The 21,377-nt window shown below is 39.6% G+C and overlaps 3 protein-coding genes across 4 annotated transcripts; 2 read left to right on the top strand and 1 right to left on the bottom strand.

The window, feature by feature from the left end:
• Nucleotides 1-4,040: 4,040 nt before the first annotated feature.
• Nucleotides 4,041-9,846, bottom strand: fbxo9 (F-box protein 9). The gene is made up of 13 exons (XM_041049523.1): nt 9,693-9,846; nt 8,512-8,583; nt 8,027-8,158; nt 7,855-7,912; nt 7,527-7,626; nt 6,813-6,943; nt 6,599-6,713; nt 6,246-6,364; nt 5,731-5,821; nt 5,563-5,658; nt 5,351-5,444; nt 4,553-4,707; nt 4,041-4,466 (listed from the first exon to the last, which is right to left on the bottom strand). Exons 1-13 carry the CDS (start codon nt 9,693-9,695, stop codon nt 4,358-4,360), a joined length of 1,275 nt encoding a protein of 424 aa, XP_040905457.1. The 5' UTR covers nt 9,696-9,846; the 3' UTR covers nt 4,041-4,357.
• Nucleotides 9,847-11,553: 1,707 nt separating this feature from the next.
• Nucleotides 11,554-18,226, top strand: LOC121190102 (serine/threonine-protein kinase ICK-like). 2 transcript variants are annotated; one of them, XM_041050684.1, is made up of 14 exons: nt 11,554-11,714; nt 12,445-12,713; nt 12,838-12,892; nt 13,945-14,066; nt 14,181-14,260; nt 14,370-14,502; nt 14,593-14,764; nt 15,407-15,574; nt 15,668-16,048; nt 16,353-16,561; nt 16,693-16,835; nt 16,996-17,112; nt 17,202-17,309; nt 17,388-18,226. In XM_041050684.1, exons 2-14 carry the CDS (start codon nt 12,613-12,615, stop codon nt 17,537-17,539), a joined length of 1,941 nt encoding a protein of 646 aa, XP_040906618.1. In that variant the 5' UTR covers nt 11,554-11,714; nt 12,445-12,612; the 3' UTR covers nt 17,540-18,226. The 2 variants fall into 2 exon arrangements, with proteins under 2 accessions (XP_040906618.1, XP_040906619.1); XM_041050685.1 differs by lacking the exon at nt 11,554-11,714 and adding an exon at nt 13,393-13,425 and having other exon boundaries at nt 12,671-12,713.
• A 1,205-nt stretch (nt 18,227-19,431) lies between these two features.
• gsta.1 (glutathione S-transferase, alpha tandem duplicate 1) lies at nt 19,432-21,303 on the top strand. Its single transcript, XM_041050569.1, has 7 exons — nt 19,432-19,516; nt 19,604-19,724; nt 19,835-19,886; nt 20,121-20,253; nt 20,358-20,499; nt 20,649-20,774; nt 20,925-21,303. The coding sequence occupies exons 2-7, from the start codon at nt 19,638-19,640 to the stop codon at nt 21,060-21,062; spliced, it is 678 nt and encodes a 225-aa protein (XP_040906503.1). The 5' UTR covers nt 19,432-19,516; nt 19,604-19,637; the 3' UTR covers nt 21,063-21,303.
• Nucleotides 21,304-21,377: the final 74 nt, after the last annotated feature.

Here is a 21,377-nt window from a genome sequence, read left to right as displayed (position 1 = left end):
CAAAGGTACAAAGATGTTTGAATAATGAACTGTAAATCTGACACCCTCACTGTGGAGCACTGCTGTGTTGCTCTACCACACTGATTCAATTTAATGAGGTGCTCTATGGCCTTAACCACTGAATAAGCACGACATGTTGCTGAAATGTATAGGTGACCTAGATTCATGCTCACTGCATCAGAAAGGATTGTTAAAATCTGAATAATACATGGAAAGGCCCCAATTTCTATGCATGATGATTCTGATACACAGATATCCACCGATAAGACAAAAAAGGTTTAACAAGCACGAACCATATCTTCTCAGAAATTTAACTATAGTTAATTTTTTTTTAATTTCCAGCTACACTCCATCACTGGTACAGTTCCCCAGTTGTACAAGGTGATAGTGCTGAAGGTAACAGGGTTTACATATTTAAGTGTAGGATTAGCATTAAATTGCTCCCCAACTGATAAAGGCCAAGAAAACATACAGGTATGAGATATGAAATACGTTTTAAAAACTGTTAAAATAAATAGATGCGTTTTCTGAAATCTGGGGTAAATCTGGGATGATATGTTGTGACTCATGCTTTACTCATTGTAACACATTAAAAACAAACTGCGATTGTAAACCTGGTGGTTTTCCTTCCTTGAGAATAATGGAAATGCTACAAATAATTTTGCTTTAAGTCAAAATATATATATATATATCTGTAGTGCAACAGAGCTGACAGTTCAACTGAGCCTAATATTTGTGAATTTTAATTCTAACAATTTAATGGTTTGTGACAACATTTATCAGCCTTGCTTTGTGTTATGCTAGCATGCTAACACGCTAAACTAAGATGATTATACCTGCTGAACATCAGCATGTTAGCATGGTCAGTGTGAGCACGCTAACATTAAGGTTAGCATTCAGCTGAAACCACTACATGGCTGTAGACCTATTATTACTGAATTAGAATGAATATGATGTAAGGCAGATTTTTCTTTTTCTCTTCTAATCAATGCAATATGCTGTAATATTAAGTGTGCTTTATCAAAGTAATTTAGAATAATTTAGAGAAGCTTTTTTAATGAAAGTGTCAACAAATGTTCCTTGAAATGTAAAAAATTTGAGAACTATGCAAAAATGTACCCCATTAAGACTCTTACTGCAGGTAAACATGATTTGAAGATTATTTTTAAGACAAGAATAAAATGATAAACCCTCACCACATTGGCAAAAATCTATTTAATTTCATTTTATTATGTATCTTACTTTACTGCAACCTAGTAGCATAAAATGACAATATGTGGATCTTAATGGGAGTGAGGGCGGGGGCTTCGTAATATCCATTCCCACTTTAGGTATTTTCACAGGTACTGAAATGTCTTAATGAATATTAAGTATATTAAAAAGTATGTTTTCCCCCCAAATATTGCTAACAAATCAGATATAACACAGGTTCTCTCATAGCAAATGAAAAAGTTAGAGGACAGCTGCTCTCCAGATTTAATAATAATTAATTTGGATTTTCAGACATTCCTGTCTGTAATATTGAAGACTAAAAATAAAACAAAATAATACATGGCAGTTTCCCCTGGAAAAATACTTTCAGAGCTGTTTTCCTATGTTTCCACTTTAGTACTTAAAAGACAAATGTTGGTATTCATTTGTTTTGTTTTTCTCCCAATCCTTGTAAATCCCATCTTTTGTAGTACCAGTGTAGGTCTTAACAACACCTGCTTCATGTAGTTACCAATGATGATGAAAATGTTTTTGCTGATAGACAGCAGCTTCGTAGTTCCACTTAAAATGACACATAAGTTGAAATATATAAAGTGAAATAAAAACTAATGTTTCCTGTCTGCTTTGTGTGTTTTACTTTATTACATTCTTGGTCCATTGGTCATTCCTTGCTCTCTGTGAATTGAGGCTGAAGTTAGGATGTTGTGAGCAAACATGAGGCCCTGGTGACGGGTTTTTTTTTCTCTTACATGAACTTTTCCTAAGGACAACACAGCTTTTCTTCCTCAGTCCTGATAACAGCCTGAGAAATTTTTGGCATTCTTAGTAAAAATAGTCCAATGTTGACTGTAAACCAAGTTAACCTGATTTGGATCTGGTTTTGTTTATTTAGTTTGGTATAGTAAGGACACATGGCTGGTGAACTGTTGCTGAGCTTCCTGGGTGGCAGAAACAAGGTACTGCCCATTTCAAGGAAGCAAGAAGAAACTCATTTTCCTCCTGACACCTGCTTTGGCAAAGAGAGTTCAGAGATTTCTCTCTCTCCAGTCAAAATGTCTATCCATTGATCTGTCTTGTCGGAATGATACTACTTAAGTGGTATCACTCTGACCTCGTCCTCATCAGCGCTGTGTGCAGGTCTTGATGCACTGGAAAACTCTGTGTCACACACAGCTCACATTTGGAGGACAGAGCAACTGTTTGTGAGCTTTGGTGGCGTGTCTGCTGGCCAGCCACTATGCAAACAATGCCTTACTCACTGATTTCACAGAGGCCATGGCCTGAGGGAGACAGAGGGGGCGGGGGTGGCGGTGTCGAGTTTTTTTTTTTTTCTGAAAACAGCAGTACAGCAGCATTCATTCATTTTTTTTTTTACATCTAAGTGATGTGTCAGACTTGTAATTTCTCTTTAGCATGACTACAGGTTGTCTGTCTATTTCACATCCAGCACACAACCGCTTAGATACTGCAGCAGTAATTTGCAACTATTTCACAAGTCAGTTAACTATACTGTTAATAGGGAAAATAGTGTGTGAAATTTAACTGTTCACAGTTTAGTTAAAAGAGCAGTTTGACATTTTGGGAAATACACTTATTTGCCATCTTGCCAAGAGTTTGATAACAAAGTTAAAATAGGATAGGAACTAATACTAACAAGGTGAGTGGCGATGCCAACAACAGCCTACTCATGTGTAACTGAATAAACCATTTACTGCTCCTGGGTGTGATTTTCAGGAAGGCTTCAAGTGTATAACCTCTCACCTCATTTCTATCATCCCACTGATTGAACTGTAGGTCAGTGTAAGCTAAAAAAACATAAACTATGCCTTCATCACAGTGCCGATGTAGATAAAAAAACACCATGACCTCTAGCGATAAAGAAAACCTGATCTGATTTGACGAAATGTGTGTCGTCATCTCAAGTGATTCCAGCCATACCAATAGCAATCATGCTAACATGAGTACATCTCCATGTGTCTGATAGATCATGAATTGCGGTATTGTAAAATGACTGCATAAGTCACAGTGGGTGACCGTTCCCCTATTTACATGTGCTGCACATTAGTAAATTAACTGCACTTTGATTAGTTTAGTTTTGGCTGCTTTAGCTCTTTGGCAGATGAAAATTCAACAGGATTATTGAAAGTAAGACCATGAGTATGACAGCATCAAAACAAAGAGGGATCAAGTGAAAATCAACTTAAGCTTTATCTCAAATTAGAAGGTGTAAACAAAAACATCTAAGTTGATACTTGTTATTTAACTGTTTTCTCCTCTCAGCTCTTTATTTCTGTGTTTGTTTCCTTTTCTATAAAAGCAGCAACAGCTGTTTGGAAACAACCTATTTGAGGATTTACCATCATTTTAATTTAGGATTTGCAACAGACTATAGTTTCTTTAGAATATTTTGAAAAAAAAACAACAAAAGTCTACAAACCACAAATCATTTTAACCTAATCCAATACAACTTTCACATTTATTATTTTTTTTTCCTGCAAATCCTGTTTGATCTGTCCGCGCTTGGTTCCCAGAAAATGTAATACGTGGATTATACCCCTGTCTGTCCTCAGCAAGACAAATGATGTAGAAGTCTGAAATCACATCTGCAATGTCTTTTCACTGATGTTGTGTAATAGGATGTCTGTAATTTTACTGAGATGCATCTTTTTTTTCCCTACAGCCATGAGTGAACATTATATACTGAAGAATTGTTAGAGAAATCCAGGAAAGATAACCTGCCTCGTTACACACACACACTTCCCTGTGGCTGATATTTTACTTTTGTTTCAACAACACGTTGTAACACTTAAAGATATAAAAAGAGCATATTCTGTTCACCAATTTATTCAAGGGAGAAAGTGCACCATGAAACAAAAACAGTATGAACATTCATTGATTGGAACGGGTGGGAAAAGGTTGCTAATTATTTTAGCTCTCAGCACATTACTATAATTTCTGAAATCAGAAAATAAGTAGTATTCTATTATGTAAACCTCAAATGTAACATGCTCGCGTGAAGGAAACATGAGGGTTACATATTAACACCATAATGCAACTGCGGCACAAACAGGCTGAGGAGTATGCATTTTGGTAAAATATTGTTTGATGTGGTGTTTGTGGGATCATGTGCAGGTCTCCATGCTGCTTAAAGAGGCTGCTCGGAGAAAGCAGTGTAACTCTTCACACGTGCAAAGAAGAAGGGTGTGTACATCCTGTCGAGGTCAAATGATGTGACAACTGTTTCCCCCGTCAGCCTAAAAACACAATTACTATCAATTTTTAAACACAAACAGGGAAATAATTTGTCTTTTCCACTACTACTGGTCCTCATGTGTCTTACTTGTAGGTGATGTGGCAGGAGTGGTGGATCCACACCAGCTTACTGGAACTCTGACGCCCCCCAGAGGACAGATGCAGTCCCACATGGAAGTTGTGGTCAGCCTCTGGAGCTGGGTTCCGCCTGCAGAACCGATTCCTTTGAAACTCGGCCGCTTTCTGTTAAAAAATAATACGGTTTACTGCCCGAGCCATAAACTGACTGATAAGGCTTTTATTCTAGACTTTCTTGCAAGATCCAAAAATCAGGTGAGCGTTCATGTGTTACTCAATAACATGCCACTGTGGCACTGACAGTTTAAGAGTAGAGCAACAATTCATATCTCAATTTTGGTATACAGCTGTAATAATCACTTTGAACAGCAATGACTATGTAATGTATATGTGAGTTACATGTTTTGACAAGCCCAACAGAGGCACAAGAATGTAAACACATTTCAAGTTGCACTATTTCTTTCTCTTCATTTCAACAAAATACTGTAATGATACAGCAATAAATAAATGAGACACAGTCATAGTACGACATAGTGATTTTTTTTATCATTTGTTTTTTCTTTTCCTGTGGGAAATGGGTTTCCATAATTGAGTAACTCACTTGTATTTGATTTATACATTGTGCAATTCTTGTTTCAGAACTACCTGCTGTTGGGGAAAAAAAAGATGTCTGCTGGCTTTGTTAAAATGTCACTTTACCAAGCTTTTAAGTGAAGAAGAAAAAAAACTTAATCCGTAGTGCTGTAAAGAAATGTGCAACGGTCTTTATTGTGGATTATACCCCACAGCCCCCCAAATATATTCTCACCTCCTCCTTTTTCTTGCAGACAACAGCAAAAACTTTGGTTTGATTGTCTGTCTCCTGTGACAGACGGAAATGACCGAGCAGAACAGAATCCATTCTGTGAAATGAAACAAAATTCAACAATCACGCAAAGTGCTGACACTCAACACGTGAAATAATTTTTGATGCTGAAACGTCCATTCTGGCCGAGTTTGTAGAAAACAGAGAAGGTGGACCTGGTGTTCCTGGTACGCAAGCGAGGGACAACGGACAGAGGGTCCTCGGGGGTGGTCAGCATGATGACATGGCCATCAGGGAAGAACCGGAGGTACCTGTGATAACAATGTCAACGTTTAGCTCTGATATCTGTACGGCTCACAATCAAAAACGAATGATTACGTTACCTGTAGTACTCAACGTGGTGCCAAGCCCTGTAAAATCCATCCAGCGATTCCTCTCCTTGACGAATGTATGATGTCTTGCTGATATAGACACCTGTGAAAATAATGTGAATGGAAAGTTCAACAACCAGTAAATCTACATTGGCAATTTCAGACTTTTGGTTTTAGAACTAGTGTTTTGTGCATGCAACAATTATCTTAAAGCTTGCATCTGAGACATTTAAATAAACAAAATTTTAGGGTTAGGGTTAGGGTTAGTAAAGCCAGTAAAGTCTTTTCACAACAGAGCCAGCACACTGGGAGTAGCAATTTCACAAGACATTATTGAGTCTTCATGTATTGAAACCAAGCGTAAGCCTAGTTGTATCACATTTTTATGAGATGGCACATTTTCAGATCTCTGTAGTGATGGATTGAAATGCTCCAGTGCCTCAAAAAACATTGATGTAGGCCTCCAGCCACTGCAGGGTACTATGAAAAAGCATCCTAGATTTGTAATGGATAAAATGTTTCATTACCATCAAAACGAACACGCGGCCTTCGCAGAAACATTTCCCTCCAGGACTTGAAGGGTGCAAGTTTGGTGCAGTTCCGTCCCCACACTCGCAAACAGGCTAAACGCCAAATCTCAGGGTCCCTGGAGAGAAATTAAAAGTGAAAACAAATAAATAAAAACAAAAAAAGACTGGGTGAACCTCAAACCATATATACAGAACAGGCTTTTAATTGCTTAATCTATTGTGCAGCAACAATGTGAGATCTCTAATTACCCGCTCCCAAGTCAACAATTTTGAAAAGCAAACCCTGAGAAAAGCAAGCTGTTGACAAACAAACTGTCACCCATCTGATCTGTTGTGACAGCAGGGCTGACCTTGCACAAATATAAAATCCCCGGCAAACCAAAGAGAGCTGCTCCAGGGCTCGCATGTCCAGATCACTCGACACAACCCAACGAAATATGTACATCAGGATTTCCCGTGGCAAGGCTGCAGCCAGATGAAACAGGAAACAAATCAGTTATGACGAATGCCGGTTTGTAATGACTTTAAACACGTTTGCGATCTAATAAAATGACTGATTATCACCTGAAATATGCATCTGAGTCATTTCTGACTCAGGAGTGCAGATCTTTGGAAAGGAGCTTTCCAGAGTGAGCTCCTGCTCAAAGTAGGCAAGCAGATCCTCAATCTCACCATCAGCATCACTGTCCTCCATGCTACAAAAATGAAACAATAAGTGCAGTTTAAGAAGCGAGAATAAACTACACCCTTCACCTTTCAGACATAAGCAAGGACCTTGGAAAAACCTGTGTTTGCTGTTGGTGTGAAAGGGTTAGCTCACATTGTCCAACCTGCCTGTGACTGTTCAGCTTTGGTATCAAAAAGTGAACGTCTGTTTCTCCATTAACTTCAAAAAAAAAAAAATTCTGTTCCATTTAATACATCAACCCTGTCATGAATATGGCAGATAACTATTGTCCTCTCAGTCATACATCAGGCTGGCAAAGATACTTGATTAGTACAGAGACGAAGACGCCACATTTACTTTTTCATGAGCTGACAAAGGTATAATTCCTAAGGCACTGTCTGCCATGCTGACAAAACAAGCGCTCACTTGAAAAGTACTTTAATTCATGATGATCATATGTATTTTATGGATTTAAAAAAAAAAACACTGAAATTTGTGTTTAGAGATCATAACTTAAAAAATATATATACAAATCTTTCATTGCATGCTGAAACACAGCAGATTTAGATTTAGTTAATCATGAAAGATTATCCAAATAAAAAACAACTCACTAGTTTCCTCCAACGCGGTCTGCATCAGGAGGACGGCTGTAGTTGATCTTAAACTCAATGTCAGGCACAAGCTGCATGGCCATGCGATAGAACTTGATAGCTGCAAGTAAAGACAAGTTACATTATGCTGAGTCTTAGTTCCTCATACAAAATTCACAAAACTATATGGGTAGACACTAAACATGTTCAATTGCTGTCAATAGTTTTCCCTGAATTGTTGAAATCACTGATGGTCGGAAGTGCATGTATTTTATCAAACAAACATTTTATCCTTTTTCTGGTGATTTTGATCACCACACATATACAAAAGTACAACCTACAAACATACCCTCATATACAGCTCCATTCTGCTCTTCCTGAACAGCTCTCAAGAACAGCTCTGTGGCCTGAGAGAAGATGACTCATGTCAGTCATTCAGCTGCACTATAAATGTCAGTGACAGCACTCAAACATACACGAAGCAATGAATATAAACCTGAAGAAATCTTTTCACAACTTACTTTCTCCTCCCGAGCAATTTCTTGCGTTTTCTTCAGACCTTTAGCTCGGAGCAGTCGGCCATTTGATCCACTTGCTCCAGAGCTTGGTTTGAGTTCAGACATCCACTGAGCTCTGAACGCATTGAGCTCCAGCTGCAATTCAATTAGAACAGTTATTGAGTGCCAAAAGAGCATCATTGTTCTCAGTCTAACTGTAACATCAGGGTTTTATCTAGAATGTAAAGCTTCTTCTGAGACTTCACGAGCATGTTATTTATTTAACCTTTATCAATGCATGCAGGATAGGCTAGGTGAACATACATTTTCTTTTAAAGCAACAACCTGTTAGCAGTTTAGTAGAGCAACAAATAACAATACCAGAATAAAACAGCTTAACAGAGCAAAGTAATATTGCTGTCATATCCTGATGGGCTGAGACATAGGTAAAATCCACATTAATACAGTCAATAACTTAGAAATTAGAAAAGAAAATATCGATTTCTCACCTGAAGATTTGGGTCATCTGAACCTTCATCTTCATCCTCTATCGTACCTCCAATTTCTGCATTATCTTCAGCCTGTATAAGGAAGAAGTGAAGTATTGCCTTAACTCATCACAGGAGCCTATGCTAAAGGGTAAAGCAGCACATTTTGTACTGTGTAGTGTTATTTTGCAAATTCCGTTTTTGTTTTTAACCTTTACATTGCAGATTTTTTAAAATCTTTTTTTTTTAATTGTCTTTTGCGCACCCTTGTGATGCTTGTCACTTTACATTTCAGTGTACACTGTTGTGTGCATGTGATAAATAGAAATCACTAAATCCTTCCATCACTGTTTTACCGGCATCACTTCAGTCAAAAACACGTGATGTTGTGGGAAATAAGAAGACGAGGCACTTGGGCTATAACAAGTGGTAGAACAAAACTAAGTACAAATTTGGGGTATTTAGCACTTTATTTAAGCATTGCCTTTTCATAGTATTACCTTTACCTACAATTGCAGGTTTATATAACACGGTTGAAAATTAACTCCATGTCAACAAGTTCTGACATAAAATGATGTTTACACATTAATGTATCATTACTAATATTACAATAATGACAAATATAGTTGTACAACAAGCGTTTTTTCTGCATTGAGTGGTTTTACTTTCAATACTTAAAAACAATTTCCTGATTATACTTACATACTTGTAGGACTTTGACTTGTTTTGGAATAGTTTTACAGTGCTGCATTAGTACATTTGTATTTTATATGTTTGTTTTTTTAAGGATCTGATTACCTCCCCCACCTTTAATTATAACCAGCTTACCAAAAACGAGCTCGGTAAACTGTTCAATAAACTTGAAAACCTGATTAATGAAATACAAACTCGCTGCTCTGGCAACTGCAGACGAAAACAACCGTTTGTAGCTAAACACTAGGTAATGCTAACGTTAACTCAGTTCAATCAAGAATCAATCTCCAACAAATCCATGCCAGTATGGTTAATTTAAAGGACTTGTCGCTAAATTCAAGTAATGGAAACATGTAACTGTTTGGTAACTAGCTGTTAGTTAACCCAGAGGAGACACGTCGAGCGCCGTGAACTGCAGGTAGAGACAAACAGGTGACGTTAGCTACGTTAGCTAGCTAGCTGGCTAACTCGCTTCTCCGCGAATAACAGGTAAAAGCACGGTGACCCACCATGACAGCTCGGCCGGCAGGTCTTCTTTTTTATCTTCTCAAGCGGTCAACACTAGCGTTTACAGTTCACGGTCGGAGAAACGGACAACACAACGGACATATTTACGAGCTCGCAGGAACGCAGCCATTTCGCTGAGTGGCCCCGGAGCTTCACAGGAAGTCAGGACGTGCGGTGAAGTTGGACAGAGCGCCCTGGTGCCTGCTCTGGACTGTTTTTGTCTGTTTATCTGTGAGCTAAAAACAACTTTAAATTTCACTACATTACCACGTATTTAGGAAAATGACCCTTGGAGAAAGAATGGTCACTTCCATACAAAGAGAGAGATGCTGGGCGACATTTGTTCAGGTCCTAATCAGAATCCAGTATTTATGGAGTACAAAACATATTTACTTGTCCATCAATGAATTAATTAAGAAATAAGTACACTGTGACGCAAATAAATCAACAGTTATTCTAATTATAAATAAAATATGTCACAAACAAAAGCGGAAATGAATAAACAACTGGATGTAAAAATAATAAAAAATAATAAATTTTATTTTGTATTTCCATTTGGATATTTGATTGCCCTAATGTAGAATGTAATGTAATGATTTCGGGAGAGGTTTATGCCGATGCAACTGTGAGTCATGTAACACTGTCTATGGCAAAAATAAGAGACTTACTTTTGGAACCTGGAGTGCCCAAAATAGCTCCTCCCGTTTCGCAGCTGTATATGTTCAGTTTCCAGAAGGTTATTTCTGTAAAACCCGTATAGAACCTGCAATGAAGGTATATTTGTAATGCTGAAACGGTGTTTATTATTGTTGTTGTTATTATTATTATTATTATTATTATTAATGGTAGGAGTAGTGTTGTATAGCGGGGGCACAGTGTAAAATGACCATCAAAAGTTCCTGGAACCTAAGGTGATGACTTTAAATATTCTGTTTTGTTCAATAAACCATTTAAATAGAACTTTTTATAATTATTATTATTTAATGTATATAAAACAGAGCAAAGTGGCAAGTCTTAATTTTCAGCTCCTGAAACATTAGCGGTAAAGGAAAGCAGCAAAGTGAACTAAATTCTTAACTGATTATCAAAATTGTTTCTGTCAATCAAATAATTGTGTCAGCTGTAATAAATTAATATCAATATTGTAATAAAAAGTCTGTGAAATTCATTAAGTCATTTCCCACATAATAACAGTTGTCAACACAGTGTTGACCTCACATTTATCAGCCAGTAGCACTGTAGCAGACTTGTGTTTCACCAAAACATATCATCCTTATGATTCTGAATTATCCGGATATTTGTCCGGACGTTTGTCTGTACGTTGTGCACGAATTAAAATGTTATTTATGTTTTAAACACTTTTCCTCTTCTTCACTGTAGGTCAGAGATCTGACCAGAGAAGACGGAAAGCGAGAGGTTTAATTGTCGCTCACTTCCGTCTTCGCTTTGTGCCAATAAATCGTTTTTTGTAGTATTTTATAAATGTCGTGGTTTTTGTCATGTTATGAACGAGTCTCATTGCGACGTTTACCTCTCACGAATGTGTGTTTAATTGTTTAGGAATTTGTGAATGAATGTTTTGCTTTGACATTAATCACATCCCATTAAACCGCGGTAATTTTTTGCATATTCTGCATACATGTAATATGCGGACAGAAAAAAAGTAAAAGCCAAAACTTTTTTTAAAAGAGCTTTAAATAGCCACCTATTTCACGACATTAAAGAAGTGAAGACGGCCGAGATAGCGAAGCAGAGATTTATTTTAATCCGATGGTGCGCCTTTGGAGCCGGAGGAGTAGAGCTGTGATTTGTTGTAATGAGACCGCAAACTGTTCTTCACAGCAACGCGAGATTACGGGGAGCTCTCTGACCACAGGGCCTAGCTGAAATGTTGTTTATGGTGTGTGTGTGAGGGACACTCTGGATGCGGTTATCACGGGCAGCTGATCGTTACGCTCAGCCATTTGTTGAACGTCGACTACGGATGCTCGGCTATGTGTTGTTGTCGATTTGACGTGGGGAGGGTGAGTGCTGTCCGCTGCTTATTGTTTTTATTTGAAGTTACTTAGGAAAACCATTCAGCCAAACCAGTGCTGTAGTGTTCTGGCAGCAGCTGGGCCACCACCAGCACCACAACACAATTACCGTTAATTGTACCACGTTTGCTGCCGTTGACTGCGCAAAGCACTCGTTAGAATTGGAAAAACACGCAAATCCAGATGTAGAGCTAGATAAGCCAAAACAGCTGGACCTAACTTCAGAGTGAATTATATCAGGACAAGGGATATTTAGTGCTGAATTATCGTTGCGTTAGCGATTACTAAGCACTGTTAACACTAACTAAACTAGTAATGCAACAGCCAGTGTTAGCTGAGTATGAAACAAACGTGACAAAAGAAAAAATAACACGGTGGTTAAGGATGTTTGCTGTATTCTTTTAACTTACTCTGTAGAGTAGGAGCGATGATAACGATCTGCTAGTTACTGTCTGTAACAGTTAACATCATGTTAGTTAACATCATGTTAGCAGCCTATTAAACATTTGATTTGCATCACTGCAAAACTGTTAATCGATTCAGCTGTGCTCCATAGTACTGACGAGTTTTCCAACCCTAAAATGTCCCACTTAGTAGTTAGTTTGTGGTCAGTTGGCCAAGTCATGTCATACTTGGTTTATTATAAGCCATGTGCATTGTAATTGATACTGCTGCATGATTAACAACAGTGTTTGTCATCCGTCCCTCACCTTCTCAGCTAGACGGAGGCAAGTCCATGACACCATGAGTCCTCCAGCTCTGCCTGTGGTCTTCTGCTGTTGTCACAGGAAAATCTGGTTACATTCAGCAGCAGGAGGTGAACCCATCTCTATTTTCAACCCAATTATTATCTGCCCCCGGATGATGCTATGGAAGGACAAGCATAATGAATAGATACACTACCATCAGACAGCTCGGGGATGGCACCTACGGCTCAGTCATCCTTGGCCGCAGTCTGGAGTCAGGAGAACTTGTTGCCATAAAGAAGTGAGTATTTGGTTCTGTGTGTTTCACTGCAATCTGCAACAGAATTTTTTTTTCCTGTTTAGAGCTGTGTGCAGTTAGGTGTCATTTACAACAAATTAGTTAACAAGAATGATATTTTTTTCAGAATGAAAAGAAAATTTTACTCCTGGGAAGAATGCATGAACCTCCGTGAAGTCAAGGTGAATTCATCTTTTCTACATTTTCAACACAGATTTACACAGTTGAATAGCATAGCAGAATCATAGAAAAATCAACCCAAAATCAACTTAAAGGGAGTACCCTTTTCTGCACTTTAATTAAGAATGTAAGCATGCCAATGATATTTAAAATCATTATGTGCAGGATTTAAAAATGGATGGATCAACAAACATCAACATGGAGTAGTAAACACTGAATATCACGTGTAATGTTTGATGCTACACATGCTGTCACCTGTCCTGATTCATCGACCAGGTATATAATATATAGCTGTGTCTCTCTCGTTCTTTTTGGGTTGATTTTTCAATTTTTTTGTGTCAGCTAAAGAAGTTATAAGTAACTTCATGACGACTTCATGATTTGTGATGCCGACATGTTTAACATACTGTACTGTTTTAGCCCAGTTGTCAAATATTCAAAACCTCCTGTTGTTTTTCTTTTCACACCAATTCAGTATGTTACTGTCTAAATTTCCTCACAGCTCAAAGTCACACACCAGCTGTAAGAGTAGAAGGTGATTCTTGTGTGCTGTTGGTTTTTAGCTCTGGTTCCCATCCCTGGCCTACACACCCCCTTTCCTAGAGCTTGACCTTAACGCAGCAAAACATGATCCTTAGTTCTGCTAATTAGATGATAATTACAGCATGTCACATCGTAAGATCTCAGAATCCCTTTACAGCTTTTTCCTCCTTACTAAAATTTAGCATGGTTAAACCTGTATCATCCCAGTGCATGGGAAAAGTGTACATATCTCCATCCTGCTTTCTATTACTCTATATTTATTTTTCCCTTTTAAATTGTGAGCATAAATCCCACCTTTGCAGCATTTACTCCCCAAACTACATTGTGTTCTTACACGAGCCATGTTTTAACAAGAAGGTTTTGTTTTATAGCTGTAGGGCGGGCTTTTGAATGTGCTGCAGTGACTTGTGTGTAGTATCCAGCATGGTTAGATTTACTTTTTATTTCTGCTACTTTTTTTGGATATGCATACCACATAGTCTTACATAACCTCTCTCTTTATTTTTTTCAGTCCTTAAAGAAGCTCAATCATGCAAATGTGATCAAACTTAAGGAGGTAATTCGAGAAAATGACCACTTGTACTTTATATTTGAGTACATGAAGGAGAATTTATATCAGCTAATGAAAGACAGGTGCGTATATCTGTTATTTGTTGTGTTATTACGTCCACATTTGAAACCATGTTTGGTAAACACTCACAGTTGCTTAACTGATTGGGTTTTCGATCTTTTCGTTTCGTACTGCAGGACTCGGCTGTTTCCTGAATCTGCTGTAAGAAATATTATGTTTCAGATACTGCAGGGGCTCGCGTTCATTCATAAACACGGTACGTCCGCTTACAACTCCAGCTTGCTGAATTAAATGTGGCACAGTTAACTTTTTTTTTTTTTTATCATTCTTTTAGCCAAGATGGTCATGCAGTGTGTCTTTGTTAGGGTTTTTTCACAGGGACATGAAACCCGAGAATCTTCTGTGCATGGGCCCAGAGCTGGTGAAAATAGCTGACTTTGGTCTTGCCCGTGAGATCAGATCTCGACCACCATACACAGACTACGTCTCGACGAGATGGTGAGTCAACATAAGGCACTTACACTGAGCCTAAAGCTCATGTTATAGTTCAGCACATTCAAGTCCCAGCACCCTCTCTCTTTTGACCAGGTACAGAGCGCCAGAGGTGCTCCTCAGATCCACATCCTACAGTTCACCCATAGACCAGTGGGCAGTTGGCTGCATCATGGCAGAGCTTTATACCCTCAGGCCTCTTTTCCCTGGCTCCAGTGAAGTAGACACCATATTCAAGATTTGCCAAGTTTTGGGTACACCAAAGAAGGTAATCTTTATCACATGTGAAACACATACAAAAGAGCCTGACAAGCCGTTATGAGTATCCTGCTAACTTAATGCACCACATGCACCCAGCAGAATTACAAGGAGCACTTTATTTGCCGTTCCTTGTTACACCCTGTCTAGACAGGATGTGTTCTCAAGTCCTCCATCTGACAGAAGAGATGCACTTTGTTTTAACAAACGCAGCTGTCTACAGTGGCTGTGTAATTCCTCACAATTCAACTGCACTTGATGCATGTAACTCAGGCCAGAAGCATCTTTTTCATCTCCTCATCTATTTTGCCTATGAGGTAACGTACAGTACGTGTGGTTGTGTACTGGGCTGTGAGGCTGAACAGCAGCACTGTGGCTGAACAGACACTGATGGAGGACTGCAGCTGCTGCTGTTGTGCTGCAGACATCCTGCTTTTGCTGCATAGACGGTGAAGACAAGATGTTAAAATTGTGTCTTTGGGGCACAACAGACCAAATCTAAACAAGCAGTCTAAGACTCCTAAATTCTCAAACATTGCACAGCATGAGAGAAAATCTCATTATTTTTTTTCAGTGACTACTCTGCTGGTACTCTCTTGGTAAATCTGATGTAAATGCGGAGTGTAAGTTGGACTGCATCTTCTCCCTCTAGAATGATTGGCCTGAGGGATACCAGCTGGCAAATGCGATGAACTTCCGCTGGCCTCAGTGTGTTCCCAGCAATCTGAAGACACTGATCCCAAATGCCAGTCCTGAAGCCATCCATCTGATGACAGACCTGCTTCAGTGGGATCCCAAGAAGAGACCAGCATCTGCCCAGGTAGTGTCTGACAGACACTTGGAAGTATTTCCACAGCTTAACATATACAATGAAAGCTGATGTTGTTTGTCTAAATTGTTGTTATGGTTTCAGGCTCTCAGGTACTCTTACTTCCACGTGGGCCAAGCTTTGGGCACTCCGCAGCAGATCCTGGAGCAGGGCAGACCTCAGCCGGGTCTTGTGCCACTTCAGGCTCCGCTGCAGTCACTACAGACGCTGCAGCAGAAACCCCTGCTGCTTAAGCCCGTGCCCCCCTCCCAGCCTCCGCCTCCCAACCAACACTGCTCCCCCTCCAGGCCTCTCCAGCAGATCCAGCCCTCCCCCATACCCGCTGCTGCCCAGGCGGCAGTGTACCAACGGCACACAGAGCTGCTGCGAGAGCAGCAGCCAAAGCACATCCTGAAGCAGGAACAGACCGAAGGAACAGCACAGAGCCATCTTCCTTACATTGTTGACAAGAACCTCCAGAGCAAGGTGAGGCTGGGCCTGTCTTCTAAACATTATGTGTGTATGTATTTACAGGTTATCTGTGACTATTATTAGTTATCCTGAAATTTTTAGATATCCACTCTTTATTTCTTCTAGTGGGTGAATGGATAAGTTAACTCTTTACATACAGTATAAATGTAGATGTTTGAGGGGTAATAATCCTTTAAACCTGCCCTCCTGTACATCTGACTGCTCGCTGTGAACATTCAATATATACTGACTACATCAAGTGGTCAGTTACTTGGAAATATTCCTCACACCTTTGGTTGATGTTGATTTGTTCTTTCAGCAAACGAGACAGGAGCTGGAAAATGCAAACCTACTGAGCTATCAGTTGAAACCTAAAGGTGGGCGGCGGCGTTGGGGCCACGGCACAGGGCACCTCAAGGGTGAAGACTGGGATGAGTACGAAGAAACCGATCTGACATCCATAAGTATCCTCGGAAAAAGCAACTTCCCCACCGAGAAGTCGAGGCACGGGGAGGACGCGCTGAGCAGGTGAGGTTTTGATCTGTCACCAGGGCCAATTCAGTGGCGCCGTACAAACAAAGATGCTATAGTAATATAATACACAAACACAACTCAGGATCTGTATCCTGAACTGATGTCCGAACTCATCTGTTTTTCAGATATGGAAATGTCCTGGATTTCAGTCGACCCAGTGGAAAGGAAGATGCACCTTTAAACCTGAACAAGGCTACAGCCTATCAGGAGCCATCAAGAACTGCCTCTGCTAAACAGCATTACTTGAGGCAGTCAAGATATTTACCTGGTAATATACTGTGGATGTAATTTTTTTTTGGGGGGGGGGATTTATTCCACATACTTTTTCACCCATTTGCTGTTATCTCAGTTAACTCCACCTGTTTTATCTTTATCTTAAATTCTTTTAGAGGAGAACGTATCTAATAATCTCTTACTGTCACCTACAGGCATTACTACAAAGAAGAACGTGGCCATAAATGCCAGCAAAGACTTCAGCGGAAGCCATCTTTGGGGCAACAGTGGTATTCCATTTGGAGGGACCCTACCGAGCAGGGGCGCTCATGGTAATCTCCCAGTAACCCTGTAACACTGATTTGTTGTTCTCACGGTTAACTACGTTCAAATTAATAGATCTGTTTGTTTTAAATACCAGGTACAAATACGATCCCAGGTGGATACATGCCATCGTTTTATAAAAAAGACACTGGTTCTGCTGGTCACAGAGGGCATCAGGTTTCTTCAGTGGAATCAACAGCATCAAGTGAGCACAGCTCTCTGTAATATTTCTCTCTCTGTATTGCAAACCTGTTATCATTCATATTTATTAAATTCTTTTAAGATTATGCAACATGGCGGTCTGGCCGGAGTCAGATGAACACCTCCACCAACATGCCGTTGGCCAACAAGAGCACCCCCACTCTGCTGCCTCGCCCGCCGGCACAGACCATCCACGGGCGAACAGACTGGTCTGCCAAATACGGACACCGCTAGTGGCCTCCCTGGAGCTCTGATCTGTGCCCCAGGAGGGAGATCTGCGCTCCTAAGAACTCTTTCACCTCCAAAGAGTAGGCCTAGTTGTTTTATAATCAAAATGTGTACATACATCTTACACAGCAATAAATTTTGTTTGATTATGTGTACTATGGATGTTGTGAGTTGTAAAATATCTTAAGTGTACGTGTACATCTAAATGCAACCGGCCAAAAGTTTGAGCCCAGATTTGCTCCTCATTGTTTTATTTTGTATTTCTGTAAATTAACTACTGTCCTACAGAGGTTACGCCTGTACCCTCAGTTTTGTATCAGATTTATCATTGAATGCTGTTCAGCAAACCTGTATACATAATATGCATATTATAACTTTATGAAAACTTCACTGTGACTTGCTTTGGCTAACTAATTACTTTGCCTCTGTACAGTACAGTCATTTGTTTTTTTTGTTTTGTTTTTTTTTACATTCCTGCTGTTATTGTTTTATAATGGTCACCTTGTCAGTCAGGTAACTATTATTTGTGCATTATGTTCTTAATGAAATTGGAGGCAATGCTGTACTTTCAGTAAAATGAATACAGTGCAAGTGGTTGCCACATCGTATGAATCCAAGTTAACATGTTCTAACCCCTTGGCCAAACTGAGTGTGATTATTGACTCGCCAGTAATTGAGCATAAATAAACTTTTCACTGGGTATCATATTTTCAACGTGTAGTTTTTATGAAAGACTTTTAACTGATTTGGTGACTGTAGGCCTTTTTTAACACAGGAAGCCCTGGTACAGAAGGGAAGCTGGATTAATCTGCTACCAGAGGTTAATCCGGGTCGTTAGAATCTCACTGTTAATACTATACATGCATGAATATATACTCATATATATATATATATATATATATATATATATGAGTATCTATACTGATGCTTTGATTCAAATTAATTTTGCTAAAGACATTATATAATGAAATGTGTTTGTGCCTGAGAGTGTGTTGCCACAAACAAGCTACACAGTGGTGGTTTACCATCATTAATAAATAGTGCCAGCTTAATAATTATCAGTTTTTTTTATTAAAAAAAGAGATACAGGACATGTGGTCATTCAGTAAGTAGTACGATCAGCAGTAGAGCTTCTGTCTCAGCAGTTTCCAGTGCTCAGTGCTTACCATTTTCATTACATACTAAGGCTGCAACTAATGATTATTTTTCATCATTTTTTAAAAATATTTTACTTTATTACATAACACTGATAACACAAAAGTTTTTTGGAAATAAACTAAAAATTAAGGCAGACTGCCACGTGCAGCGCCGCATTTGGATGTGCCTGACGCTTGGAGCTTGACTTCCCTACGTTTCTCCTACAAATGGGCCTTGAGCTTGTTTGGAGGTTCTAGCAGGGGAGCGCAGCTACTGGTATACCGATGGATGGTCGTCCGCCGGGGGGACCTCGTCCTCTTCCACCGAGCGCGGAGCTTCGGGAGGGACACACATGGACCGGTGAGGGAGGAAGGGGACACCCGCCTAGCCAGCCAGATCAGCCGAATCAACCCTAGCGATCAATGGGGTGACAGATGTCGCAGCCAGATCGCCCTCACATCCGACATTTTCATAGAGGGCGAGACATTTATAAAGCTGTGTAGAAAACAAACGCCTACTATCAGGGTGCCGAACATAAAAATCTTTCCTACTGCGTATATAGTTCGCTTGTTTCTTTGAGTTTCTAAACAGAAACTACGTTGATATTTTTGTCGAGCTTTCGAAAAACGATCGATAGAACGCAGCTAGTTAGTCCCTTTCCCATGATGCTCAGCGACAACATGTTAATGAGCCGTGTTTCTATTGGGCAAAATCAACCAATCGTCTTCTTTGTTTGTTTTCTCCACCTTAAACGCTTTTTTCTGACAATATAAAGTTATATAACGACTTTAACTTTACTTTCTCTGTTCACAGGGATTTGGGATTTCTCCACATCGGCCCGCACAGGTATGGGAGTTTCACTGACTCAGTTTTAGCACATGCATCTTCATTCAGTAATATGCGATGTGTAATTTTTTTTACCTCTGTTTTTAGATTTACAGAATTACAATTCCAAAATACAAGAGCCATGCCTGGAAAAGTTGTGCTGTACTACTTCAATGGGAGAGGGAAAATGGAGTCAATCCGTTGGCTTTTGACAGTTGCAGAAGTTGAGGTATGTCAAGGGTGTGGTGGTGTGGCTCTGAAGCTTTGCTCTCTTATATGAATTTCAAACCTCTTGAATGTGCCCTAAATCTGCTCTATAATTTCACATTTCACATACAGTTTGATGAGGTGATCCTGACTACCCGTGAGCAATATAAAAAACTCCTCAGTGGTAAGTTGGTTGCAAAAAGATGTTTAAAAATTATTTCTGTGCGTGGACTCTTTTCTGACCTGTTCTCAAGTCTTTTTTCTATTAACTTTAACCCACATATTGTGATGCAACCTGGAATGAGATAGCAATTTTGAGGTGAAGGTCTCCCATATCTTGTGACACAGGTGAGGTAAATTATTGTTTCACTACCTGGAGTGCTGCCCTGATTTGCCTCCTGCAATGTTTTCTCTGCAGATGGAGCTCTCATGTTTCAGCAGCTTCCTTTGGTGGAAATCGATGGAATGAAGCTTATCCAGACAAAGGCAATCTTGAATTACATCGCAGAGAAGTACAATCTTCATGGAAAAGATCTCAAAGACCGTGTCATGTATGATTCTTAACTTTATTTAAAACAATGTTGGGAGTGTCTTCTGTATCAAGTGATTTTTAGTAAATGGATGTGTTACAATAAATGTGGATGCTTTCCCACAGGATCAACATGTACTCAGAGGGGCTGAATGATCTCATGGAAATGATGATGCTGTTGCCCTTCACCGCAGCCGCAGATTTAAAATCAAAACTGGACACTATACAAAGCAAAGCAAAAGAGCGCTACCTGCCTGTGTTTGAAAAGGTATCAATACACCTACTGAACATACTCTATAAAATGATACGTGGTTCGTGGAGTTAAAAGCGATTCAAGATGTAACAACTGACCTGATGATGATCATATATGATTGTTGAACTAAATGAGATACTGCGGGTCTTTGTCAAACTTCTCAGGTGCTGTCTGGGCCCGTATACCTGGTGGGAGGTAAACTAAGCATTGCAGACGTGCAGCTGGTTGAATGCTCCCTGATGCTGGAGGAGAAATTTCCTGATATCCTCTCGGGGTTTCCAAACATCAAGGTAAATGTGGTATACAGTATTAGGATGGATATACAAAGGAACAACAACAAAAAGACAAACTGTTCCTACAAAATCCCAGTACAGTGTTAACAAAAATACACACCTAATGCTGAATGCTGTCCTTTAAGTCGACTTTCTGTTTCCCTCCAGGCTTTCCAGGGCAGGATGACTCAGATTCCTGCCATCAGCAGGTTCCTGCAGCCAGGCAGCAAGAGGAAGCCACAGTCAGGTGAAATCTATGCGAAGACTGTCATGGAGGTGTTCAACGTCAAACCACCATGGCCATGAGCCCTGTAAAAGACCTGGCACGCCCTGCACAAAGGCAACCTGAATGTTTCATTATGCAAGTGTAGCACAACATATAGTATAGTACAACCTGCAGAAAGATTACATTTGCTCGTCTATGTTGAGATGAATACTGCACTAAGATAAGAGAACAAATCTCCTTAGAATCACAGGAATGTTTGTAATCTTTTACTGCATATCAGTGTTTTTAATGTGAAAAGTTTACTAAACAGTTTAATTCTAAGCAACACTTGAGAAGCTCCTGAGTTTTTGTTGTCTCAAAATGAATTTCTCTGACAGATTTTGGACTATCACCAC

The sequence above is a fragment of the Toxotes jaculatrix genome, chromosome 11 (assembly GCF_017976425.1).
Source record: "Toxotes jaculatrix isolate fToxJac2 chromosome 11, fToxJac2.pri, whole genome shotgun sequence".
Classification (NCBI taxonomy): Eukaryota; Metazoa; Chordata; class Actinopteri; family Toxotidae; genus Toxotes; species Toxotes jaculatrix.
This window is presented reverse-complemented; position numbering and strand designations above follow the sequence as displayed.